This window comes from Ciconia boyciana, chromosome 24 (assembly GCF_034638445.1).
Source record: "Ciconia boyciana chromosome 24, ASM3463844v1, whole genome shotgun sequence".
NCBI lineage: Eukaryota > Metazoa > Chordata > Aves > Ciconiiformes > Ciconiidae > Ciconia > Ciconia boyciana.
The window spans coordinates 2,025,694-2,048,169 of NC_132957.1; the positions used below are offsets into that span (position 1 = coordinate 2,025,694).

General features: G+C 42.3%; 1 protein-coding gene across 9 annotated transcripts; it reads right to left on the reverse strand.

Annotated features, from left to right (window-relative positions):
• Nucleotides 1-411: 411 nt before the first annotated feature.
• NFILZ (NFIL3 like basic leucine zipper) lies at nt 412-21,327 on the reverse strand. Of its 9 annotated transcripts, XM_072845778.1 has the most exons (4): nt 21,310-21,327; nt 21,061-21,202; nt 7,441-7,601; nt 412-4,126 (listed from the first exon to the last, which is right to left on the reverse strand). In XM_072845778.1, exon 4 carries the CDS (start codon nt 4,102-4,104, stop codon nt 3,214-3,216), a length of 891 nt encoding a protein of 296 aa, XP_072701879.1. In that variant the 5' UTR covers nt 4,105-4,126; nt 7,441-7,601; nt 21,061-21,202; nt 21,310-21,327; the 3' UTR covers nt 412-3,213. The 9 variants fall into 9 exon arrangements, 8 of the variants coding, with proteins under 8 accessions (XP_072701879.1, XP_072701880.1, XP_072701881.1 ...); XM_072845779.1 differs by lacking the exons at nt 21,061-21,202; nt 21,310-21,327 and adding an exon at nt 13,927-14,211 and having other exon boundaries at nt 412-4,148; XM_072845780.1 differs by lacking the exons at nt 21,061-21,202; nt 21,310-21,327 and adding an exon at nt 14,052-14,209.
• Between the last annotated feature and the right edge of the window lie 1,149 nt (nt 21,328-22,476).

Below are 22,476 nucleotides of genomic sequence, written 5' to 3' on the forward strand. Positions count from 1 at the left end.
ACAAAAGTGCCAGAGATGGGCAGGGGTTGACCCTTGTGGGGTATCACTATAAACGGTGGTGAGCTGTGTGAGCCCCTCCGCACCAGCCCCTCTGCCAGCATGCTGACGGTGCGATAGCTGTAGGAGGACTCCGCGGTGGAGAACTGAGGGCCCTACTGTGAGCATGTGGACACAGACAGGGGGAAAATACATTTATGGACAGAGGAATCAGGAAGGTATGTGCCCCACAGCCTGCTTAGTCTGTGCCCTTCATCGCAGCTACCTGTGCTCCTGCTGAGCTGGACTTGCCTCCATGGGAGATATTTATCACGCTGGCTGTTCCTGAGGAGGAAAGTTTGGTGCAGATACAGTCCCAACAGACAGGCCAATACACCTTTCACAGCTTCTGGAAACAGAGTTTTATTAGGCACAACATGTTGATATACCTCCACAGTTCAGATGACCCTATGTACAGCTCACATTAAGGGCCCTCTTTTCCAAACCGATTTGAGGGATTATTAAATCCCATGTCAGGTAGCGTGGTTTGTCCTTTTACACAGTCTTATTATTGGTGCATTTCTTTATTAGCTATAAAATTATTTCTAGAAAAATACTCTTGACAATTGTCCTTATTCTCCAGAGCCTGAAATTTTAGTGAGAACAGTGTAACATGAAAAGGAACAGGGTAAATCCTGTGAGCGGCAGAACTGGCAAAGCAGAGACTCCCAGGGATGTGAGCTAGGAGGTTGAGCTCCCACTGTCATCTCTGGTTTCCAGTAGAGCTAAGCAAGCAATGCAGTTTTTCTATCAGTAGGGACATGGTAGATGAAAATGTATGGTTGGGGCAGAGTAGAACAATTTGAAGTTGTTTATTCTCTTTGAGATCTGTCTTCTTCCATCAGATTGGGCTGTATTTGTCCAACATGACAAAATATGTTTAGAGCTGACAGACAGATGCAGAAACATCAGAACTGCATTAGCATCCTTTCCTCAGGAAAAAAGACAAAACATGAAAGGAGAACTGAGGACAAGAAGTTACAGGTATACCTGGAATACATCTATGAGAACTATTTTTGGCTTGTAAACTGAGGTGACTGAGGGACAGCATAAAGTAGGCTTTAGAGACGTTCATGAGGCTACTGCTCACTGAGGTTCAGCTGGCTTTCAGCTCAACGTAGCTACAGCTCAGGATGCTTCCTGCCTTACACTAAGCCCTGAGCTACGTGGTTGGCTGGGTTAAAGTTCTCCAGCTGTATCACACGTACTCCTCACTCACTGTCATGGCTGCAGCACAGGCTTTCCCAAAGGCAAAGTTGGAAGGCAGGATGGACAGGGGAAGTGTCCAAGCAGATACCCCAAAGAATACATACACTGTATGCAGCATGTGCATAGGTAAAAGGGAGCAAAATGCTTTAAAAGAGGAAAAGGGCTGAACCCAAATGCATTAGATAAAATCAAACAAAGTCTGGAAATCTGGAACAGAGCAGTCTCTTGAGACACAGGATGGAATAGCTAAACCAATGTGGAGATGATGCTAGAAATGTCTTAGTACAGACACTCCTTGAATGCCTGGGGATGGAGCAGAAGCACCACGTGAGAATCAAGTAACAGCTTGCCCAGCCTGAGAGCAGGTTTCCAACAACGATGCTTTGCTGAAGCTTCCCAACACATCTCATGTCACTGTACAAATTCACTTGGGAGGGAGCATTTCCCACAGCCCAAATGACACGGGTGAAGCCTCAGGAGGGGCGCGAGCTGGTAGTATTATATCCATAAAGGGGACCCACCTGCAGAACACTTTGGGACATCTCTCTCCCTGCCCTGGGCACCATACGCTTCTAAGTCTCCTCCCTCCTTCACAGAGGGATGGAAATCAGTGCCTCCATGTCCAGGAGATCTCCAAAGAAGCAATGTGGCCTTTACTGTTTTTGCAAAGTCCACCCATTCTGTTCCATATCTGCAGTTCATCCAGTGGTGCTGCAGTCTCTGGGACAGCAGGGACCCAAAAGGCTACAGTTATGAGTATTATATTCCTCTATTATTTCTGAGTGCTGCACATATGCCAAGCACTGAAACTCCAGAGAAACCTTCAGTGCTAGGTCTCCAGTTCAGTCTCTCCAGCTTGCACAGTTCGATAAATAGAAATGATCGATGAGTACATCCAATGTGAGTCCAGCATTGGGCCGGTCGAGATTTACCTTGATTAATATAAGCAGCCAGATGTTAACTGAGTTGCTCACTTGCCTTTAAAGCTGGTAAAATAATTTTAAAATCATATAAAAAAATCTAAAATGTTGAAATGCTTTTTACAAGTTAATTAACAATTTTGTTATAAATTGTCTTTTTGCTTATTTTTTTATTTCATAAGCAATTCATTTCCAAAAAATGGAAATGGTTCAGCCAACTCAGCTAAAGGTGAGAGAATGCTTTATAACGGCAATTTCCAAATACAGAAATACCATTTCTGAAAAAGCCTTATTTAAAAAGAAGGAAGGAAAACTAAAATATGTTTTGCATTTCAGTAAAAACCAAATATTTAGTCCTCTAAAATAATTGTTGCAAAGATAAATGAAACTATCTTCTGGACCACACTGTGTCTGGTCAAAGAGAAAAAGAGTTCATTCTCTCTGAAGATAAATTATGATAAACTGGGAATAAAATGGACTAGGTTCTGCTCTCATTTCATGCCAGTGTAAATCCACTGCCTTTTTATCACTATCCCTTTTTCTTGCTCCAGACAGCTGGGGGGGTCTGAAACTGTTTCCATCAACAGTTTTCCCTGTCAAGCAATTAAGACTTCAGGCACATTCGTGAGGATGAAGGCAACGATGAAGCATAGGTAACGAAAATGGCTGTCACCCCAAGCAGCTGTAGCTGTGTTACATGGTGTGGGCACCACCTCCACTGTCTTAGTCTCTTCCTGCCTCTGGTCCCTTCACACCTCAAATTTTAGCATGGTTTGTGAGCAGAGCAGCCAGGTGAAATTTGGACTTACTCACACTGCAACCACAGGGTCTAGCAGGTCTCACTCAGTGAGATGAACATCACGGCCAGCTGCAGTTGTGCTGTAGTGATGCAGCCCAGCCCTATAAACTCCCTTATCATTTATGCAAAGCAGAGAAAATGACTTCCCTCTTTGAAGCATAAGACGTTTCCTCTCCCCCTCCCTTCCAAACCCTTCATGTCTTTGGAAGGTCTTGCATTGGCCCCACAGCGGGCCGTTCCTCTGCTGCCTCAGTGGGAGTCCAGGCCGCTCTCCTCCAAATTGCTGAGGGCTTTGGTCTTAATCCGGAGCTTGTGAGGTAGGGCAGCATAGGTTTGGCCCTTCAGATGATCTTCTGAAGGGCAGGGCAGGCTGCATGGGGGTAGAGGAGAAGTTTTGGGCACTTGTTGCTCATCATCTTCATCTGAGACAGTGGTGGTGCTTTCTTTGTTCACCTCCGCTGGACAGGGGGAAGGGCACAAGAAGCAGGCACTGCCTGACAAAGGCAAATGGAAAGCATATTTGTCCGGGCAGTGGTAATTGAGGAATGGAGAGCAAACTGTGGCTGCATCAAGCCTCTTTGGCTGCTGAAGGCCAGGTGCGTCCATGGGAGCTGGCTTTGCGTCACAGCCGAGGATGTTTCTGGATGGGCCAAAGGTTTTGCAGGAAAAATCAGCTGGCTCCAGCACCTTCGGCACAAAGCTCTTAGTTGTGAAGAAGCAGGACTCCCCAGCAAAGGGCTCAGCCTCAAGGAGTGGGGAGGCTGCTCTGCGCCCTCTGAAATAAACTCCCAGGAAGTCCTGGAGGGAGTGGCCTTGGTAGGTGCTGGTGTCTGGGCTGATGAGCCCAAAGCGCAGCTTCAGGGACAGCAGCTCTGTCCTGAGGATGGCGTTCTCCTCGCTGAGAGCAGCCAACTGGCTCTCCATGGCGAAGTCATTGAGGCGCCTCTTCTCCCGTGAACGCTTGGCCGCCTCGTTGTTCTTGCGCCTCTTCTCCCAGTACATGTTGTCCTTCTTCTCATCCGGCATGAACTCCCGCTTGCGCCGGGAGGGACCGCTCACCTTGCTGTGGAGGAGCTTAGCCTTGCTCTGCTGAAGCGCAAGCTCACTGACGGTGCTCAGCGGTGCCATGAAGTTTTCCATGGTCGTGAATACAGCCAAGGTTCTGCCAGAATTAGAACATAAAACTATTACCACTAAAAGTGCTATTAATTAATACCAACAAATAAATTAATATAGCCATGTGATTGTTTTATCTCTGTTGCAGTCACACCAGGAACACTGAGTACAGCACTGTATGCATGCATAACCTGAGGACAGCTTCCCTCAGCTATTTCTGTCATTTTGGAGACACGTTTTCAAAATACTATCAGAACATCAATGCACTCACATCTCACCAGTGTCTGCAAAGTCCATCAAGGGGTACCAAAAAAAAAAAGTGTGACTGAGCAGAGTTAAAAAGGACATATTTGCCAACTCAGTGAACAATCGCAAACACTTTGCCTAACTAACTTCAATCAGGATAATAAAAATTGCTTTCACATACTACTTATCTCCCACTGATCGCAAACTGCCTTACAAAGGAAATAAGTCTCATTGCCCCTGTTTTGTAGATAAGGAAGGCACAGGGAGAAGAACTGATTTACCTCAGTCACATACCTTAGTCAGCAGCAGATGGAAGCAGGATTACAAATCTACTGCATCTACTCAGTCCCCATTTTTCCCTAAAATCCCTGGTCCTGCCCTGGAAAGCTGGATTTCATGAAGTTTGTGATTTTGAAAGGCCTGAAAGCAAATGTGGACGAACACTATGAAAGTGTCGTCTAGGAGCTTGCAAGTACTTGCACGGCAGGTGCTGAGCAGCAGTATGGCACCAAGTGCTGGCACAGAAGCATCCATCTGAAGACAATGACCATGGTACATTCCTGACTACAGGAAGAAGCTAGCAGAGAAGACCAATGACACAGTGTAAGTTGTGAATTAAATTAATAAGAGATCACACTCCAGACAACCCCCATCTAAGCTACAAGCTTCCTGTAATATGGTGATCTTCCAGGAAAACCACTTCAGCCCTCCTGCCTCTGGGCAGATTGGGAGGGAATGTGCTGATCTAGTGTGAGTGTCTAGAAGTAGGCACCTCCATGTGTTCATCTTAGACACCCTCTATACTTCAGAGAGACCTAGTGAGGGAGCTTAGCATGACATATATCGTACCCTGAAGTAGTCACTTACATTTGATCATCTGAGCTCCCTGGACTGTTGTCTATTGACTGTAAGAAAGCCCAGAGTAACTAATTCTGATTTAGATCTTGCAGGCATCTTAGGTCTGGTGAGAGGAATCACATCTTGTGAGCCTAACTTAAGTTTTGAGAAACTACTCTGTAGAGTCAAGAGGAGACAGCTTGTTATGATAGCTCTACAAGATGGATAGGGAAGGAGCAGAGAAAGGATCTCACTCAGAAATACTTCAGTGCCAGACTGCTCAGGACCTAGGTCCCATCTAACAGAAAGCTGGGCAAGAGAGAGCAGACAGCACTGAGTCTGATAAGCCATCACCTCTACAGGATTACCCTAAAATGGTAAAGAAGGGCATAATTGTTTCACTTTGATTAGCAACTAATGCACTGAAGCTTTGGTATTTGCCATGCTTCAATCCCCACAGCCCTTGCACAAGGCCCTTCATTTTAGCCTCATGACTACGTGACTGTTTGGACCCACAAAGACCAACACACAAAAAGCGGTCAAGATACCCTCCGTACTGTCTGGCGGATTGCAGTACGCTTTACTAGCACTGCAAGGCACTCATGGCTCACCACGTAACTAGAATAATAATAGTACCTGTTTATATAATTGCAAAGTGCTTTTCTGAGTCATGGGGACATCACAAAGGTTCCTGGCAGGGCTGGTGGGAGCGGTGGGGGGAGGAGGGCTGGCTGACATTTTCAGCTGAAAACGTTCCCCCTTCCCTCCCCTCAAGAAAAAAATGTTTCAGGCTGAAAGTTGCCCAAAATCAGAGGCAATAAAATCAACATAACATCCAAAAGCCAAGCATTATTCAGTTTTTAGCCAGAAACATTCAGTTTGAGCATTTTTGGCTTTCAAACAGCTATTTAGGAATCAAATTAAATGGACATATTCGGAGCTACAAGTGAAGTGAGAAGTCAAACTCCTTCAGAAAGCCTGTATACACTCGTGCAGTCAGATGCTGTGAGCTTGTGAAAATCTGGCATGTGACCTTTCTGAAAATCAACACAGCTAATAATCAGCAATGACTAATAGCCAACATTCTTGCTAAATCAATTTATTGCATGAGTGACATGAATTGCTCTTTTCTTGATGACGGATAACCACCTACAAGCAAAAGGGGAAGATAATAACTCAGGACAAAATAATTCAGGACATCACTGTGGCTCTGAACACAGAAGGGCACTAGTTCAATGAAGGACATACAGAAACAGAAATTATGAAGAACCACGTCTAGGTGCTCCACTTGCTCTTCATGAGCATTCACATCCACACTACTCAAAAGAGCTCACAGATCTGTGGAAAAAAAACAATTCCTAAACATTGTCCAGTTGTACTTTGTGTCTAGAGGTTTTGAAAATTTTCAGCGTTCTTCACTTTCCAAGTTTCATCTAAAAGACTACATTTGCATGGTCTCATTTTCCAAGAGTGACTAGTGATTTCTTAAGAATCCAACTCATAAATCATAAAGAGGACAAAATTTTGGAAGCAAAGTACTCTCTTTGTTTTCTTGCATAGCTCTTTCTGAAAATCAGATCTCTTTTTAAGGTATCTCAGTCTAGCATCCAACAAATGAGGCATAAAAGGTCACTAGAGGATTTTGAAAATCAAACAATGTGAGAATGTATGTAAAGGAGTTCCATCATATACACAAATAATTGCATACATATCGTACAGCAGAAATGTGAATACCGAGCCTAAAAATGCTAATCTTCTGTAGAAGCTATTTGATTAAATATTCTGCTGCTTGCAGATAAAATATCAGCTATTTATTTTTACAGATTTAGAGACCTTCAGTATTGGCAGGTTGTCATCAACTGTGATCTCTGCACAATGCAGACCTGCAAAATAGACAAATCCACATCTATTCGCTATCCGAGTTTGCTCAGCGTGACCAGAGTTTTGTTCTGGTTCAAATCAGGACAAGTTCCATGAAAGTATTCTCTGTCCAAATCAGTGTGATTTTGTAATTAAATACATTTGGAATGCATTTATTTTAATTTAGCCATAAGCCTTTGAGATCTCAAACAGTACACAAAGGTTCTGAGAGTAACTGAAGACCAAAACAAAGAATGCCCTTTAGCATGAATATGTTTGGGGTAATTCCTCTGGCTTTTGATCAAAATTACTTCTGATCTCAAAGCATCAAAGGGAGAATTTCAGTGAGTGTACCTGTGGTTTCTGACAGCGTCAAGAGGCAGAAATACACTATTATTTCAGGGCTTAATCACTTACCAGGAATTTTTCAGGTTAGTATTTGACGCGACTTCTTTGTTGAATGAGTCAAAGATCAACAGGTGGCTTTTTCACTGTGTACACTCATCACCCGCGTTGGGGAAAGTGGTTTGTTTTCTCCCTGTCCTTCTCTTGCTCCTGGTGCCTGTCATAAGGAGATCCTATAAGAAGTTTAACGATTACTGCAACCAACGCTCACTGTCCAATATAGCTGCGAAGCATGGGACCCAAAATAGGCATTTGTGAGACAGAACAAAAAAAGTAATGATGAACTTGAACTCTTCCTTCCAGCAAACTCATTTCAGCACATTTGTTTAACCTTTCCCACATTTGTTCGATCCCTCATACTCTAATCCATTGTGCCAAGGTGGGAATTTCCTTTAGACCCCAACTTAATGCTGCGTGAATTGAAGCAGATGGAAGTGAAATAATGAGAAGTGAGGACTGAGTCCAGGAGAAGAGGCAGGAGTCAAATCAGAGGGAGGGCACAGTTACACATACTTGGAGGTGGGTAAGGTTTGGAAGGAGGTTGGGTGTGAAGTATGAGGCAGGGGAAGTTCTTATCGGAGGCAGGATCTGGCCTTTTAAGGGCAAGGAATGAATATTTAGCTGGGCCAATACGTAAAAGCATCAAGTTTTAGGCCACAGAGTCTAAACTCTACCTGTTAGTTACATCTGCAGCCCACAAAGTCGCACATATACCCACACAACATTTGTCTTGGAACTCTTAATGAGCGCAGACTCTAGCAATCAAGCGCACAAGGTGACACCAGCTTGTACTCGCAAGGACGAGTGGAAACATTAATATTAGTAATGATGGTAGAACCGTTTTGGTCAAGTGCATCATGCAACCAATATTTCCTAAGGTGCATTGGTATCTATTTCTGCGGCTATAAAGGTAAAGACAATTACTAATGTCTTGCCAGAACGTCAGCCATATTCTGCATTATCTGCATCCTGAACAGAAGAGAAAGCACCAAAAACCTTGTAAAATGAGGGTGTTCCTTCATTTTTCACCTCTGATTTGCACTAAAGCTGCTAGTTCTGTTCAGACAGAGCATCTTTCCAAAGCCCTACTTCTCTAGAGAGAGCAGCCTTTGAACTTTTCCAGTCTCTTACCTTTTTGAGCAGGCAGAAAGCAAGCCACCTTTTTATGTAAAGACTGTTAAATACATGGAGATATGCAATAAAAACTATCCTTACCACTTCTACAATGCATCTGATCAGCTGTGAAGGGCTAAATTTGTAATGTCCTAGTTTAACGCTGACGTTAAACTGTTTACACTTCTGTGAAAACGAGGACATTATATTAAGGTTTTTGTACATGCACTCTATCTACCTGGTCAAAAGATCCTCATTTCTGGTAAAACTGCTTTCCTTCCACTAACAGAAGACCATATTAGGGCTCAGGCTTCAAAGGTTTGGTTCAGACCTATCTCCCCTTCTTTCTCTTATCTCCACCTTGAGCAGCAGATCAGAGCAGACTCTAATGAATTGTACTTTCCAGCAGGTTGTACAAAGCCCTCCAGCAAAAACCTTGTATCTAACAGGAACTGATTCACTGCAGATATACGAGACAATATACACTTTTCTCTAATCAAAACACACTGCCTCATAAAACAGCTGGTGAATCTCACTTGTCTGTGATCGTAAGTCAAGCCCTCAACCCTCCAATTACATTATTCTTTTTCCCAAGGATGTAGAAAATTAGAATAGATCCTGTGAAGGGCAACCAGAACAGCCCTAGATTCGGAACAGTTTCTGGATACAGAAATGCTAACTCATTATTTCTCAAGAATAAAGAACATGAACTGGAATTATCAGGCAGTGGATTTCAAAGAAACAAAAGGAAGCACATCTTCATACAACATAAAATTAAAATTTTGAGTTTGTTGCCTCAGGATAGCATAGTCATGAAAAATAAAAAGGGAATCACAAAAAAGATTAGGCAAAAGATCAGGCCAGGTGGACCTTTAAGCTGACTCAGTCTGACCATTGTTACATCCTAAAATACTGTGTGAATCTGAGTATTAAATAAATTTCCAGGAAATGGGTTATAGATGCTGTAGAACTGAACCGTAGTCATGGGTCTTACCTCTTCTTTGAATTAGAAGAGAGGACAAAGTGGATTACATACCAAATTCAATCATTTTAATATGGTGAATATCTATATTTTATTATTCTCAATATGCTAATTTTTAATGTGTGAATCTAAATTTTACTACTTCTCAGTATGACTTCCTTTTCTATAAATTGCAAACATTTTCTTAAATCTTCACGTCTGTCTATTTCCCCTTTTTTATATCACGAATTCATATCTACAACCACTGATCATGTTTTTGAGTTTGAAGGCTCATTTAAAAACACAGCTGAGAGGAGTATTCTTAACTAAAACCACAAGAATTAAAATCCAAGCATAAATCTACATTTTAATTCATAGGAAAAATCAATGTAATATAGAAGCGAATATAGCGGCTTGGCGTATCTTCCCTGTGTTAGAGGTTTCTTTTCTTTACTCTGAAGTAAAAATTGTTTTCTGTGGTATTCCCATGACATGCACAGATTTCAGCACATACTGTATACTTGATTTTCAATATAACTTTAAACAAAGAGAAGAAAGCTTCCAACTATTTTTCATAAAACACATAATTCCATTACAAAATTAACTACCCTACACACAATTTTTGGATCAAACTGATTCCCAGCTTCCTTATCGCACTCGATTCAGCACCCATATACATAAGAGCCAATCCATAGAAACATCACCGGAGCTTGCCTACCTTAATCAAACCGAGAACAGAATTTAGGCTTTAAGGAGTTCAAATCAGCACAAAGTCTGAGCCACACTACCCTTGCTTTACACTAATATAAAAGGAGCTTGATAGCTGCCTATTTTTTCACTCTTAAATTATATCATCCTAAACTAAATCAGAACTCAGCTGTTAATCTAACCCACAGGAGTTATTCAGAATTTACACTGATAAAATTAGATAATAAACAGGCCCCAGTGAGCATGGCATGATTTACAACAGAAACCTCTGAAAACTTCTACCAGGAACACTGAGCTGTACAAACACTGCACTGCAAGTACCTTAGTAAACAAGTTTCAATCTTGTTTCAATCTCACTGCTGTTTCTTCACCTTAGTAATAAGAAAAAAAAAAAATCTGTGGTTTGGTAGTATCTTACAATACTCTCTAAACCTACTGGCCTATTTAAGATAAAAGGACATCATTCTAATGACTCATATTCCTGAGTATTTCACATTCATGCTAAAGCAGTGGTTAACAGGTGCTATTGAGGAATAGGTATTACTCACTTTTTGTATCTCAATGGGAAATAGGATGGTCTATTGATTAAAGCTGGCAGAAAAGGAGAAAACAGAGCAGACCCTAATGACCTGTATGACTGAACTCCAGGACAACTACTTCTGTGGCTGCTACTGATGGAAGAATCACTCTTGCTGGTGAAGCTTTAAACTCAAATTCAAAGCAAAACTGACTCAGAATCAACTATGGTATGTCAAAGTCACAGTTCTGCTGTGTGTCTATTTTGAAAACACACAAATGATTGTTGGCTCAGAGCACCAAATGTTGCTGCAAGTCTGTCAATGTATTGCAGTGCCTTTACAGACAGATTTTAAAAATAAAGCATTTTCACCATTGGGCCAGGTTTTCTAAAGTCTGGTTTCCACTGAAGCTTTGCACTAATTTGAGCACTTGTTTGAAAATCAGATTCCAAGACTCCATAAGGATTCTCTGGAGTGGATCACTTTTGAAACTTAGCCACAACGACAGATGCTGAACTCCTGAAAATCAAGTTTTTCTCTAGAGATTAAGAGTCTGAAGGATATATTGAATTTTCTGGTATACTAAAATTCTAGGCTCAAAGATATTAAATCACTGTCTCTGCAGCTTAATCACAACACGTTGTTCATTAGGGGCTTGGTAGAATTAGTTTTCTCTTTTGGTCTTGAGGTATGAGACTTCAAACCATGTGAACCTATCCAAAACTAAACCACCTGCAGCAGAACTGCTGGGTGTTACAGCTTGTAAGCTGTGTATGTATTGATTCCTCAGTCCTTGTGGTCAAAGCCCACACTGCTGAGGCTGCATTGCTCATGGTAAATAGCCTCAAAACCAGCTCAGGTATTACTCTATTTGGAACAAACGGACCTCTAAATATTACTGTGGGTCTACAACAGACCGTAAGACTGGAAATGTATTGCAAAACCCTTAAAACCCCTAAGTTACTAATGATTCTTTGCAAGTGACAGAGTTTTGCATTTCTTGGTCTGCAAATGCCTCAGTGCATGCTGCTGATGAATAATGAAGTCTTCATGGTGTTTGCTCCATTCAGCTTGCCTCTGTGCCCAAGAAAGCTGACCCCGTCACACCATGGCTCAATGCAAGATACGTCATAAATGTTTGGTTGGTTTTTTTTTCTGGGAAAGGACTTTAAATAAATCCTTTTTCTTCCTCTGCTTTATTTCATAGTTTGGGTCAAAAGTACTGATTTTTCAGCAGATTATGCTTGGCACATATAATTTAGTTGAATTCGGAAACACTGGAATTAGAAAGTCAAGTGTTTCAACTAAAAATGCAAAACAATTAAGATCTTAGTATTTTCAGATAATTTTTGCTGATTTTTTTTTAAACAACTAAAACTTTCCTTGGAAAGCTGTTTGAAAAGTGGTCTGGATACTAGTGAGTATTTTACAAACATTTTTAGTTGTCTTGTTCCTTCAGTTTCAGCACCTACTTGGTGGACCCTGCTCCAGGAACAGATAAAGCACAGATAACTGAATCGTTCTTTTTCCCCTTGCCATTTCTTCACTGCGCAATGCAAGGTAGCACAGAGATATCTGAACCATTTCATTCGGATGCAATGATGCTGAGACAGACTGGAATTCCCCCAAGCTAACTAATGCCAACAAGCTTAATTTGGCAATGCTGTTGTGACCAGACTACATTTACTACTGAAGTGGGCTTACTGAGAGCACGCTTAAGTACAATCATAGTGCACAGATTTGGAGGACCAGATCATACTGTATCAGATCTGTGTCACATAGTTTATAGAAAAGCGGTAAATAACACATAAAACCATTATGCTACGCAGCAGTGTAGATGGCAAGTATGAACCTGTTAATTCTTGTGGATATTTAAAGTGGCAGCTTTTGGTCTGCTGTGCTAACAGGAATCGGCAACGTGTGGCTGCATGTACCTTGGTGTAACTCAGCAGTAAGTCTTTTCCAGTCACTAGATCTTCACTCACACGACTGATGGGAGAAGAGAACTAGCCCAGGAACTCAAACGTCTGGCTCCAGTTGAACAAGCAGATGGATGCTTGTGTGCAGCATGCCGCTGGCAGTACGTGCAGCCCTGCATCCACTCTCCACCTCTCTTGCCTACCCAGAGGGATGGAAAATTCCATCCGACAAAAACTGCTGTTGCAATAGGTTTTTTAAAAGTGAAGTTCGATTCACAAAGATAAAGGCCGTCATTATCTGAAGGTTACCTCAGATGTTATGGTGATGCCTCATCATGAGGAAGAAGTGAGAGGTGGTCTAGAGGAAGGTAAGGTCCTTCCTCTCTGTAGCACAAGAATGTCATTTCAGGCTGTGAAATCAATGAGACCTAGGCATGTGTTTAAAATTAAGCAGAGGCTAAGAGCTTTTTCTGAGACAAGGCCAGAAATGCTGGCTTAAGCAGGGCTGCCATTGACGTTAGCAACTCAGTGGCTTTCTGTCCTAGAAATTAGAAGTCAAGAATCATCAGGAAAGAATTGAACACATTTCTAATCTTTCCTAGATGCAATCATCTGTGGTTAGGAGGTCTTGAGGGCACACAGAGCGGAATCGTTTGCAAATGACAAAATCCCCCGCTCTGTAGAAGCTGCAAAGATACCACTGTCACAAAGCTTGTAACAATACTTTAAGAGGAAAAGCAAGAACACATCCTGATAAAAACAAGGACCTCTCCTGCCATTTTCAAAATCCATTCCCCAGCAAACACTAGTCATCAGGAAAGACAGCCTTCTCCTATATTTGATATTCCTGATTCCTTTCTTCACCTTTTCACATATCTGTTTCAAAACACCCAACCCAAAATATTTTGTTCAACCAGTAAAACTTCCAGAACCTGCTTCATTCCCCAATTGTGCGGTCACTTACATCAGCGGTTGCAAATTATTCCGTATTTAGAAAATGGAATTAGGCCCTCAGCTTATTGCTGAGCCATAGAGACACACATACGCAGCAGAGCCCCATGGGGTTTTGCTAACCCAGCAGTGCTGTCATCCAAATTCCAGCCCTAAGAAATTATTTTGCTTTAAATAGACAAACTGAAGCCAAGCTCTCCCACTCTTTCTCCCAGTCTTTTCCTGCTCCAAGCTCCAGCACAAGCACTTCCAGAATGTATGACTGATCATAGTGTCCTGTTTACAAAAGTTTTTGCAGAACGTAAATAAAAGTCATCTCATTGCTTACCCTCCTGTTTCAGAAGGAGAAACTGATGATCACAAAAAAGAAACCATTCACACTAAGATGTATAGAAACATTTAGCAGATCAGGACTGGAGCATATCAAGGACTACAAATTCCTGCGCATGGCACCTTTCTCATCGTTTTCTGGCAGGAAGACTCCCATCCTTGTGTTCTTTTGCAGAAGTCCTGTCAAAGGATCCGATGCTCTCTGAAAGCTTTCCTTTTTCTTTTTAAAGGAAGTAAGCCATCACTACTGGCTTATCTTGAAGGCTGCCAGGCCTCCTCCACTCATACGCACATGCAAAGGGCACTCATTGCAGAGCATGACCACATCTCTCATTCATTAGTTGTTAATATCAAGAATTTCTGTCAGAGGTTTCCCTTTCACTCCACTATCACAGGAAATAAATGAAACTTTTGAAGATTTTGCAAGGCAGAGTCATGCATCGGCCACTTCTGCCTGAGTTTCTACAATACACAGAACTGGTGAGAACCCACTTGTACTAAAGATGAAACTCCTAATTTCAGTCCCAACTCATTGAGTTTCTCCGTGCCCAAAGCAACAGGGTGCTTATCAGTGCTTTATCAGATTCAAAATACTTACTTCTGGGTAACTAAAGTGAAACGCTTATGTAAATTCACATGGTCCAGTCCTAGAAATAATTTTTCCAGATTCAAACTGATTGCTGCAGTTTCCTTTTTAAATCATCAGAAAAGAAGATAAGGCTCTAAATTAGGAGTTGGGTTTTGTCTGAAACTACACTAGAGTCAAATCTGAGTCAAATCTGGAGTGCCTCCACTAATGCTGTACAACTCATTCCAGATTTCTGCCAAAGCAGCAGAAATCAGCAGCCAGACTATAATAGTCTTTACAGAAACCAGCAAAAGCCAAGGAACTATCTCTTCCATCCCTGGGGTTATTCCTTGCAATATTAATATTCACAGTACACTTTCACTAGATGGAAGCAGTGTGAATTTCTGCCTAAACTGCTTGACTCCACAAGAAAATAAAGATACTCTTCCTTCTCAAAACACAAAGCCAAATTCTGCTGTTAACTGCATCTTATCTGACTTTCTGCTCTTAATTGCATCTTATCCGACTTACTGCACAGGTTTGAAAAAGGAGGGAGCTGTGACCTTGGCACAGATTTCGGCTAGACACACGTCAGATTACTCACCAAAGAGTTTTCAGCTGCCAGAGCTCTTAGGTCTGAAACATCCCCAGGAGCACGGGACCAGTCCTTGACTCCCCAAAGACCGAAACTCAGGGGACGCTTCACTCCCCCACATTGACATGGTAGCACAGTAAGAGCACACGTCAAACCAATACTACACAATAACCTAGCCAGGAAGCAGAGAACAACACTGCAGCCAGGGGAAACTGTGAGACAAATTACAAGGAGCAAGAAAGGCTAAACAGCAAAAACTGGATTGTGCTCTAGAGGCTTGTGTTTCAGTGACAAAGTCAGGACAGGAATCACAAGGATGAGGCTGGCTCCTTGGGTTGTTGCTTGCAGGTGGACAGATGTTTCAGAGTCACTCAGGCAAAAAATCCTGAAGCTGAATAAGACGTTCCTAATATCTGCTGTTTTCCTGAAAGCCTCTGCTAGCTGAAGTTACCTCATTAGGTAGGAGTCTCAGCTTTCGATTAGAGAAAAATGTGTTTAGCTCTTGTGGATGCAGAGGATTAAAAATGTAACATTGAGGAGTCTCAAAAACAAGACAAATAGAAAGCTTCCCTTCTACAACAACAACAACAAAACAACTCCACAACAACAACAAAAAAACAACTCCACAAACAAACCAAAACAAAACCAAAAGTTCTTCACATTTTGATTTTACCACTCAACATCACTTGAATTTAGGTTTTAAAAACATGCTGCAAAGAAGACAGACATCTTTTAAAGTTAGAACTGGAATTTTTTCTTAAAATAGTTCATGATTTCAAGTCTCTTTATTAGAGAACTGCAGTCCTGAGACATCTTAAAGGACGCCTGAATTTAAAAAGTGGTCTTTTTAAATGAAGCCTGCTACATATGGCAATCAGAAATGTCAGAGTCTGGAGTCATTAGTCTTTTCTGAAATACTGCCTGATGTCTGCAGATTATTCCACTCATGCTGGCATGGAAGTCAACCTACAGTTAATTATTGCAATAATTATTTCTGATAGGCAGAGATGCTAGGTGTGGAATAATTGGCATGTAGTACACTTATGAAATGCATTTTCCTTCTCCCAACAAATCTTTGAATGTCCCCAAGAAATGCAGCCTGTCATAAGCCACAGCACAGCAAAGTTCAAATTTAGAGCTGTAAAAAATTTACCATACCTAGGTATTTCAAAAATTTTAAGTCTTGTATTCTGTATGATATAGCAAGGGCATTTGTCGCATGTAGAAACAGGAGGTTCCAACCTTTGAGTGGGCTCTTAGTGCTCGCTTCTTGGTCTGGGAGGACCCAAGAAATGTTCTCCTCACAGATTTTTTTAATCAACAGAATAGTTATTTACTGTCACACTCTCTTTAAATCAACAGCAATGCTGGCTATTAGTTATTTTCAATATTATACATGGAAGGGATTTAAAAACAATCATCTTGTTTAAAATGTCCACACCTCATACATAAAGTAGTTTTGGGGATTGGCTACTTGAATGTTTCAGCTACATGGACATGACAAGTCTAGTGTCCTTCGTTCAAAGCTTCATTCTCTCCCACCCCACTAGAAAGAATGCAGCAAACTGGAATTTCACATTTTGTACTGCTCACACCTCTATACTCACAATATACTAGATTTTGCATGTGGGGTGCAAGACCTGCTCTCAGGCATCATCACTGTCTTTCAATAGGAGAAGCAAATCTACTGCCCACGTCCAAAGTCTGCTATATAGGTATTAGCTATACAGAGCAGAAGAAATGGTTTTGCTGGGAATGTAAAAAATATACAAAATTGTGTTGCACTCTCTGAAGCTGCAGTTTTGATCTCATTATACTGTCTGCATGACTGTTGTCCCTCTATTTATTTATATACCTGAATTCCCTCTTCAGGTGCAGAGTGCAGCTCATGTTGGAATGCCCTACAAGAGTTCTTTCCATGGCTGAATTGAACAGTTGCAAAACTGTTTCTATGGGATCAAGAGAATGCATTTTGGTTTTATCTCAAATTAAATGTTTCAGGATAGTTAACTATTTTCTCTTGTAAGGAATTGATCAATTTCAACATGAAAATGCCTTTTTGAAATGGCATTTTCCTTGGTAAATTTGAAGTAGAAGATGTTTAGAAGCATTTTGAGTCTTCCTAAAAACAGCTTCCCTTTTTTTAGTCAAAATCATTTGCCAGTGGAACTCTTAGAAAAACAGTTCTAGGGTCACTAATATGTTGTTGGTTTTTGAATGTAGTCTCTTGCAAAAAATTCACTCAGTTGTAATCTGTGAGGTCTAAAAATACCGAGAGGCTGATTTCCTTTCCTGTCTTTGTAGTTCTTAATACACTGTCAAACAATACAGATGCGCATTATCATATATGTTATGTTAAGTTAAATTTGCTTAAATAAAGAGTACACCTTATGAATTGGTTGCTTCTGCTCAACCAATCTGCTGCCTAAAATCTGTAATGACAAAAACTACAACTTGCAAAAGCAACTGAAAAAATCTTACTCCCATTCTCAAAAATAACCTGTGAAATTCAGGAGCAAAATCTACAGATCTACATAAATGGGATGTGGCATTGTAGCGGTAACTATTTCAAGTATCAACAACCTATTTTCTAAAACTATTTAGAGATGTGCATATCTAAACTGCACTGAAAATTAATGAGCCCTCTAAATCTGGTGAGCTGAAAATGTGAATTGTCTTATGACGCAAGAAATCCCAGAGCCAAATGGGAACGAAGGTGAGCTGGAGTATCAGGTACAAGGGTTGGGTGGCTGGGAAGAGGAATAGACATCAAAAGGTTTGGAGGCAATAGCATGAACTATTAAAGGAAATTAGAAAAAGTTAGGGCTGGTGCTTTTAAATCCTTCTGTAAACCTCAAAGTGCCCTGATAAATGCTTAAATCCAAGGAGATCTTGCAAAGTTGAGTTTTAAGGGAAAAAAATGCATCTTTTCATTTCTCAGCTAAGTAAGCACATGCCACTGGCACTGAAAGTCAGTGAATGTGAGAGTTCCTCCCACAGTCTTAATTTATTTATCTAACGACATAACTTTTCAGAGAATTTCATTAATATCTTCAGAAAGAGTTTTTTAGCATGCGTTTAATATTAGTTTACTGTTAATATATGTCTGCTAGCAATAACAAGATACTGTAGCTGAAACGGCATTTTATGTCGCTTATATAAATAACCAAGTGATTATGAACAGCGGATTGAGGTTTGGCAGATTTGCAACATCCAGATAGATACGCATCTCTGTCATATGAGACTCACTAGCTTTTTCAACAAATGTACACTGTTTCATTAACTTGCATTTTAGATCTACAATCTTGATACTTAACATAGAAGGGGAAATTTGGTTAATTCCACAGAATTCAGGATGGCAGTTTCATTTTCTTTTGCATATCAGCTTTTCTCTCTAGAGTTTTCTCTACTGTGTATTACTTGCGATGACTATAAAGTACACAAAGAGTCTTGGGTTTAACATTAGACAAAGAACGAAGAAAGGGCCATTGCTACCACAGTGACCTGAAAGAGTTTGAATGTACCACGATTTTTGCGTGGTAAGGGATGCACAGTGTGCCTGGGGGAGTTGATTACTCCAAAGCAGAAGAACCTCTTTTCAGGACTAATTCTCAAGGCCTATTGACAGCACATTCCCAATTCTCCTGCATTTTAATTAATGGTAACAACATTAAAGAGAAACTCAGGGGATACTTTTGCCCACAGGGGAGGAAATGCTGTGTTTTGGAGTTCACTGAAAGCCAGTAGGAAAAGTGGCTTCAAGGCACAGCCTTTGGTTTTGTGCTTACAGACCATGCAGTAGTGTTCAGCCTTGGCTGCAGATTTCCATGCCACTTTGAAGTGCTTCTGACACCAAAGACTGCCTCTGACGTGGAGGTTAGTGAATCCTCTAAGTTCATGACTGTGACGTTTATCACTCTCCACAATTAATATAATTAAAATATTTAATGTGTTATTTTCTTCACTGTAAAATTCGTTTTGCTGAAGCAAAACAAGGACAGTGAATGTTGGGCAGAAAAAGGGGGATTAAATACACCTTTTCCTCATATAAAAATTTCATGACAGCTGTCAGCTTTAAAATTCAAAATGAGAACTATTTCACCACAAGCTTCAGAAATAACACACAATAATTTTACGCCTTCCTCCAGGTATAATAAATATGTATCACCTGCCTTTATATAAATCCTGCATGCCTTCGGAATAGTTTTCTCTCTGTCTTTCTCTTTCAAACTTGCTACAGAAGGGGAAGTTTGAGAGGGAGAGGGGAAAATGCAAACAACCCCTCCCCGTCTTTGAAATTAGATGCAGAAAGTTTTTCAAAGCAAGAGAGGAAAAGGCTTGTCCCCAGAAGCTTTGTGAACTGAATAAAGCACGTTACAAGCTGAGCAATGATAGAAAGAAAGAAACAGTCCTACATGGTGTTAATAATTTTTTAATGGTTTTCAATGCCTGGATCATTTGTATTTTCTATCCTGGTTCTGTGTTTCTGATATTGTAAGGGACATAGTGAAGAGCATATAACATTAATATCTTTGCCATACAGAGCAAGCAAAGGGAAAGCCAACTTTTGAATGTTATGTTTTTACACAGACTTTGACATAAAGGATGAGGTTTTCAGAAACTGTTTGCATTTAGAGACTCTAACACTGTGAAAAACTGGCCAAAAGTGTCATAGGAGAAATTTAGACCAGGGAAGGAGAGGGTGAGGAGACAGGGAGATGGAAGCAAAAGGTTTGAAGCGCACACAGACCAGCTGGAGCAAACCAAGTTGTGCTTTCAGTGCAAGCTCACTAGCTTAGGAAATTCACTGCAGAGTTTGCCACAGTTAAAACATAAAGTTGAGCAAATGCCGATACCGTACAGGGACCTCCATGACAGTTGTTGTTCTTGCCCTCGGCAATCATTCACTCCATACTAACCATTGGTATCAGAAAGGCCAACCGCCTTTCCTGGCCTCATCATCTCCGCAAGCAGAAAGCTTTGTGCAGGGATGTGCAAGGTGCTCCATCTGCTGAGAGGTGGGTCTTTCTGCCAGGGTGGGAGCCACCTGCAGAAGGTCTTCTCCAAGGAAGCCACCGTTCTACTGTGGCTCTTCCATGGAGATGGTGCCAACCCCTCTCTTCAGGACTGCAAATCCAGCACCTTACATTCACTATGTTATTATCAAGCTCTACTGCTGTGCTGGCTGCCATAGAGACACCAGGTGATGCTCTAGAAACAACAAAAATATGTCCAATTCAGGAAGTAAATTCTTCCTTAGTCTCACAGCCAGGCATGTGCAAGTGCATGAACATTGGTGTTTATGATGTGGAGATTGAACCAAAATAAGCACACAGGAAGGAACAGGCAACAAAAATGTCCAACTTCAACAACTAGGCAAACATAGTAGAAGCCTACAACAAAATCTACAAATAGAACCACCTCCATCACTCCCCCTGAGGATGGGAAGAGAAATTAGGGAGGAAGATATCAGGCACTGCAATACACTAAGTGTGTGTGCACCCATGTGTGTGCACATACAGGTGTCGGTGTGTTGGCAGGTGTGGCAGGGAGGAGCGATGGATGTCAGAAGTTTAGAGAAAGAGAAAAATTCAGGGACAGATGGGAGGAAGCATAGAGTGCCTAGAGATAACAAATAGGGGGGAGAGAGAGAGAAAGGAAGGAGAAAAAAGAAAAAAGGAAAAAGGGAAAGAGAAAAGAGGAAAAAAAGGAGAAGAAAAAAGAAAGACATTGAAAAAGAAAAAAGAAAGAAGATGGAAAAAAGAAAGAAGATTAAAAAAAGATGAAAAAAGAAAAAAGTCAGCAATTTTCACGCTGAAAGTAATTCACTTTTCAGGAAGGCTAGCAGGGGTCTAGGGAGAAGCACAGAAATGGTTTTCTGGTAGGGTATTGCTGCCTTCTTTGCCCCACAACACCTGCAAAAGCCCCAACGCCATGAACTCCCTCTCACCAACCTGGCCAGGACTTACCTTGTGGATCCGACGTGAGACATGGAGTCATCCAGCATTGGGTCCTCAGCCAAGAGCCACCCAGGCAAAGTGAGAAGGGGACGATGAACTCCTCTTCTGCTGAACACTGCCTCACCACACACCCACTTGTGACAGCCCTGCACTGAGAAACATGTCAGTGGGTCAGTGAGGACTTTTTTTAAAAATCTTTTTTTTTTAGCTTTTTTGCATAACCAGGTCCAAGGAAAGCTGGAGTCATGTAGTGATTACGTAAGAGACGGTGACATGCAGTGGCAGAGCAGGTGGCATCACGGGGGGCGGGGGGGGGCGGTCAGGTGGCTCCCGCCAGCAGCACAGCTGCTTTCAAGCTTCCCGTTAGCATTTACACCGAAAAAGTGCGTCAGCCCCAGCAGTGGCAGTGGGGGGGTGGCCTCCCTGCCGAGCTTGAAGTTTCAAAAGCTGTTGTAGGTGTTGAGTCACTCAGAAAGCCAGGCAACTAGCGTCGTGCCCAGCTGAGCTGAGGGAGGCGGCAGCAGTGGCCTGAGGCAGAGAGGGTGGCATGGGGAAGCCCCACTGGTGTGACAGGGACAGGAGGAGGAAGGGTCGATGGACGCAGCCAGATAAATCTCGCTTTAAGTAAGAGGCAGGGCAAGTCAGTACGGCACAAATAAATAGGGAGAATCGGGGCTGCATCCCCTCTGCCTCAAGGCACCCCCTTGCAGAGCCCTCCTCCCCGCCAGGCCCTCGCACCCAGGACCTGCCCTCTCCCACTGCCGCACCCCTTCCTCCACCCTGTCCCACCTCCGAGGTTTGCCCACCCAGCCTGTGGCAACAAGGAGCTCCGGAGAAGGGGCTCTCCCTGCCTCAGCCCCTGCCTGCCCGCAGGGACACGGGTGCTGCTCACCCTGCTGCCTTTGGCCTCTGGGGCTTGTGGGCTGTTGCAGCTTTGTGGAGGCCTCTGCTCCATGGAGGCCTCAGCGAGGCGCCTTCCCTCAGGGGAGACATGTTTGACATCCTGATGCAGCCCTGCTCACAGCACTGGCCGGCTCCTTGGGAACCAGGGGGATGATCGCTGCTGAACATGATGACCCAGCTGCCTGAGCCCATCTTGTCATTTGCTGTCAAGAGCCAGGGCTGGGATTTGCCTTTAAATCCCCAGAGCCTAATAAAATCAGCTGCACCGGGGCCTCCTGCTGCTCGCCCTGTGGGCTCCACCCACCTGCTGCCTGCCCTGTCAGCTGGCCCAGGGGAAGAGGGGCTCCCTCGCTGAGGCGGCTGTGCCTTCACGGTATATGAAAAGTTTTAATATACCATTTTTAGAGCATGTTGGAGTATTTATGGCACCCTTCCCTCACATAAGAACAAGTTTGCACAACACAAAGGTGGCAGCTGAGGAGGCACCAGGGTCATGGGGCCTGGTGGGAGGCCAAGGCGGCC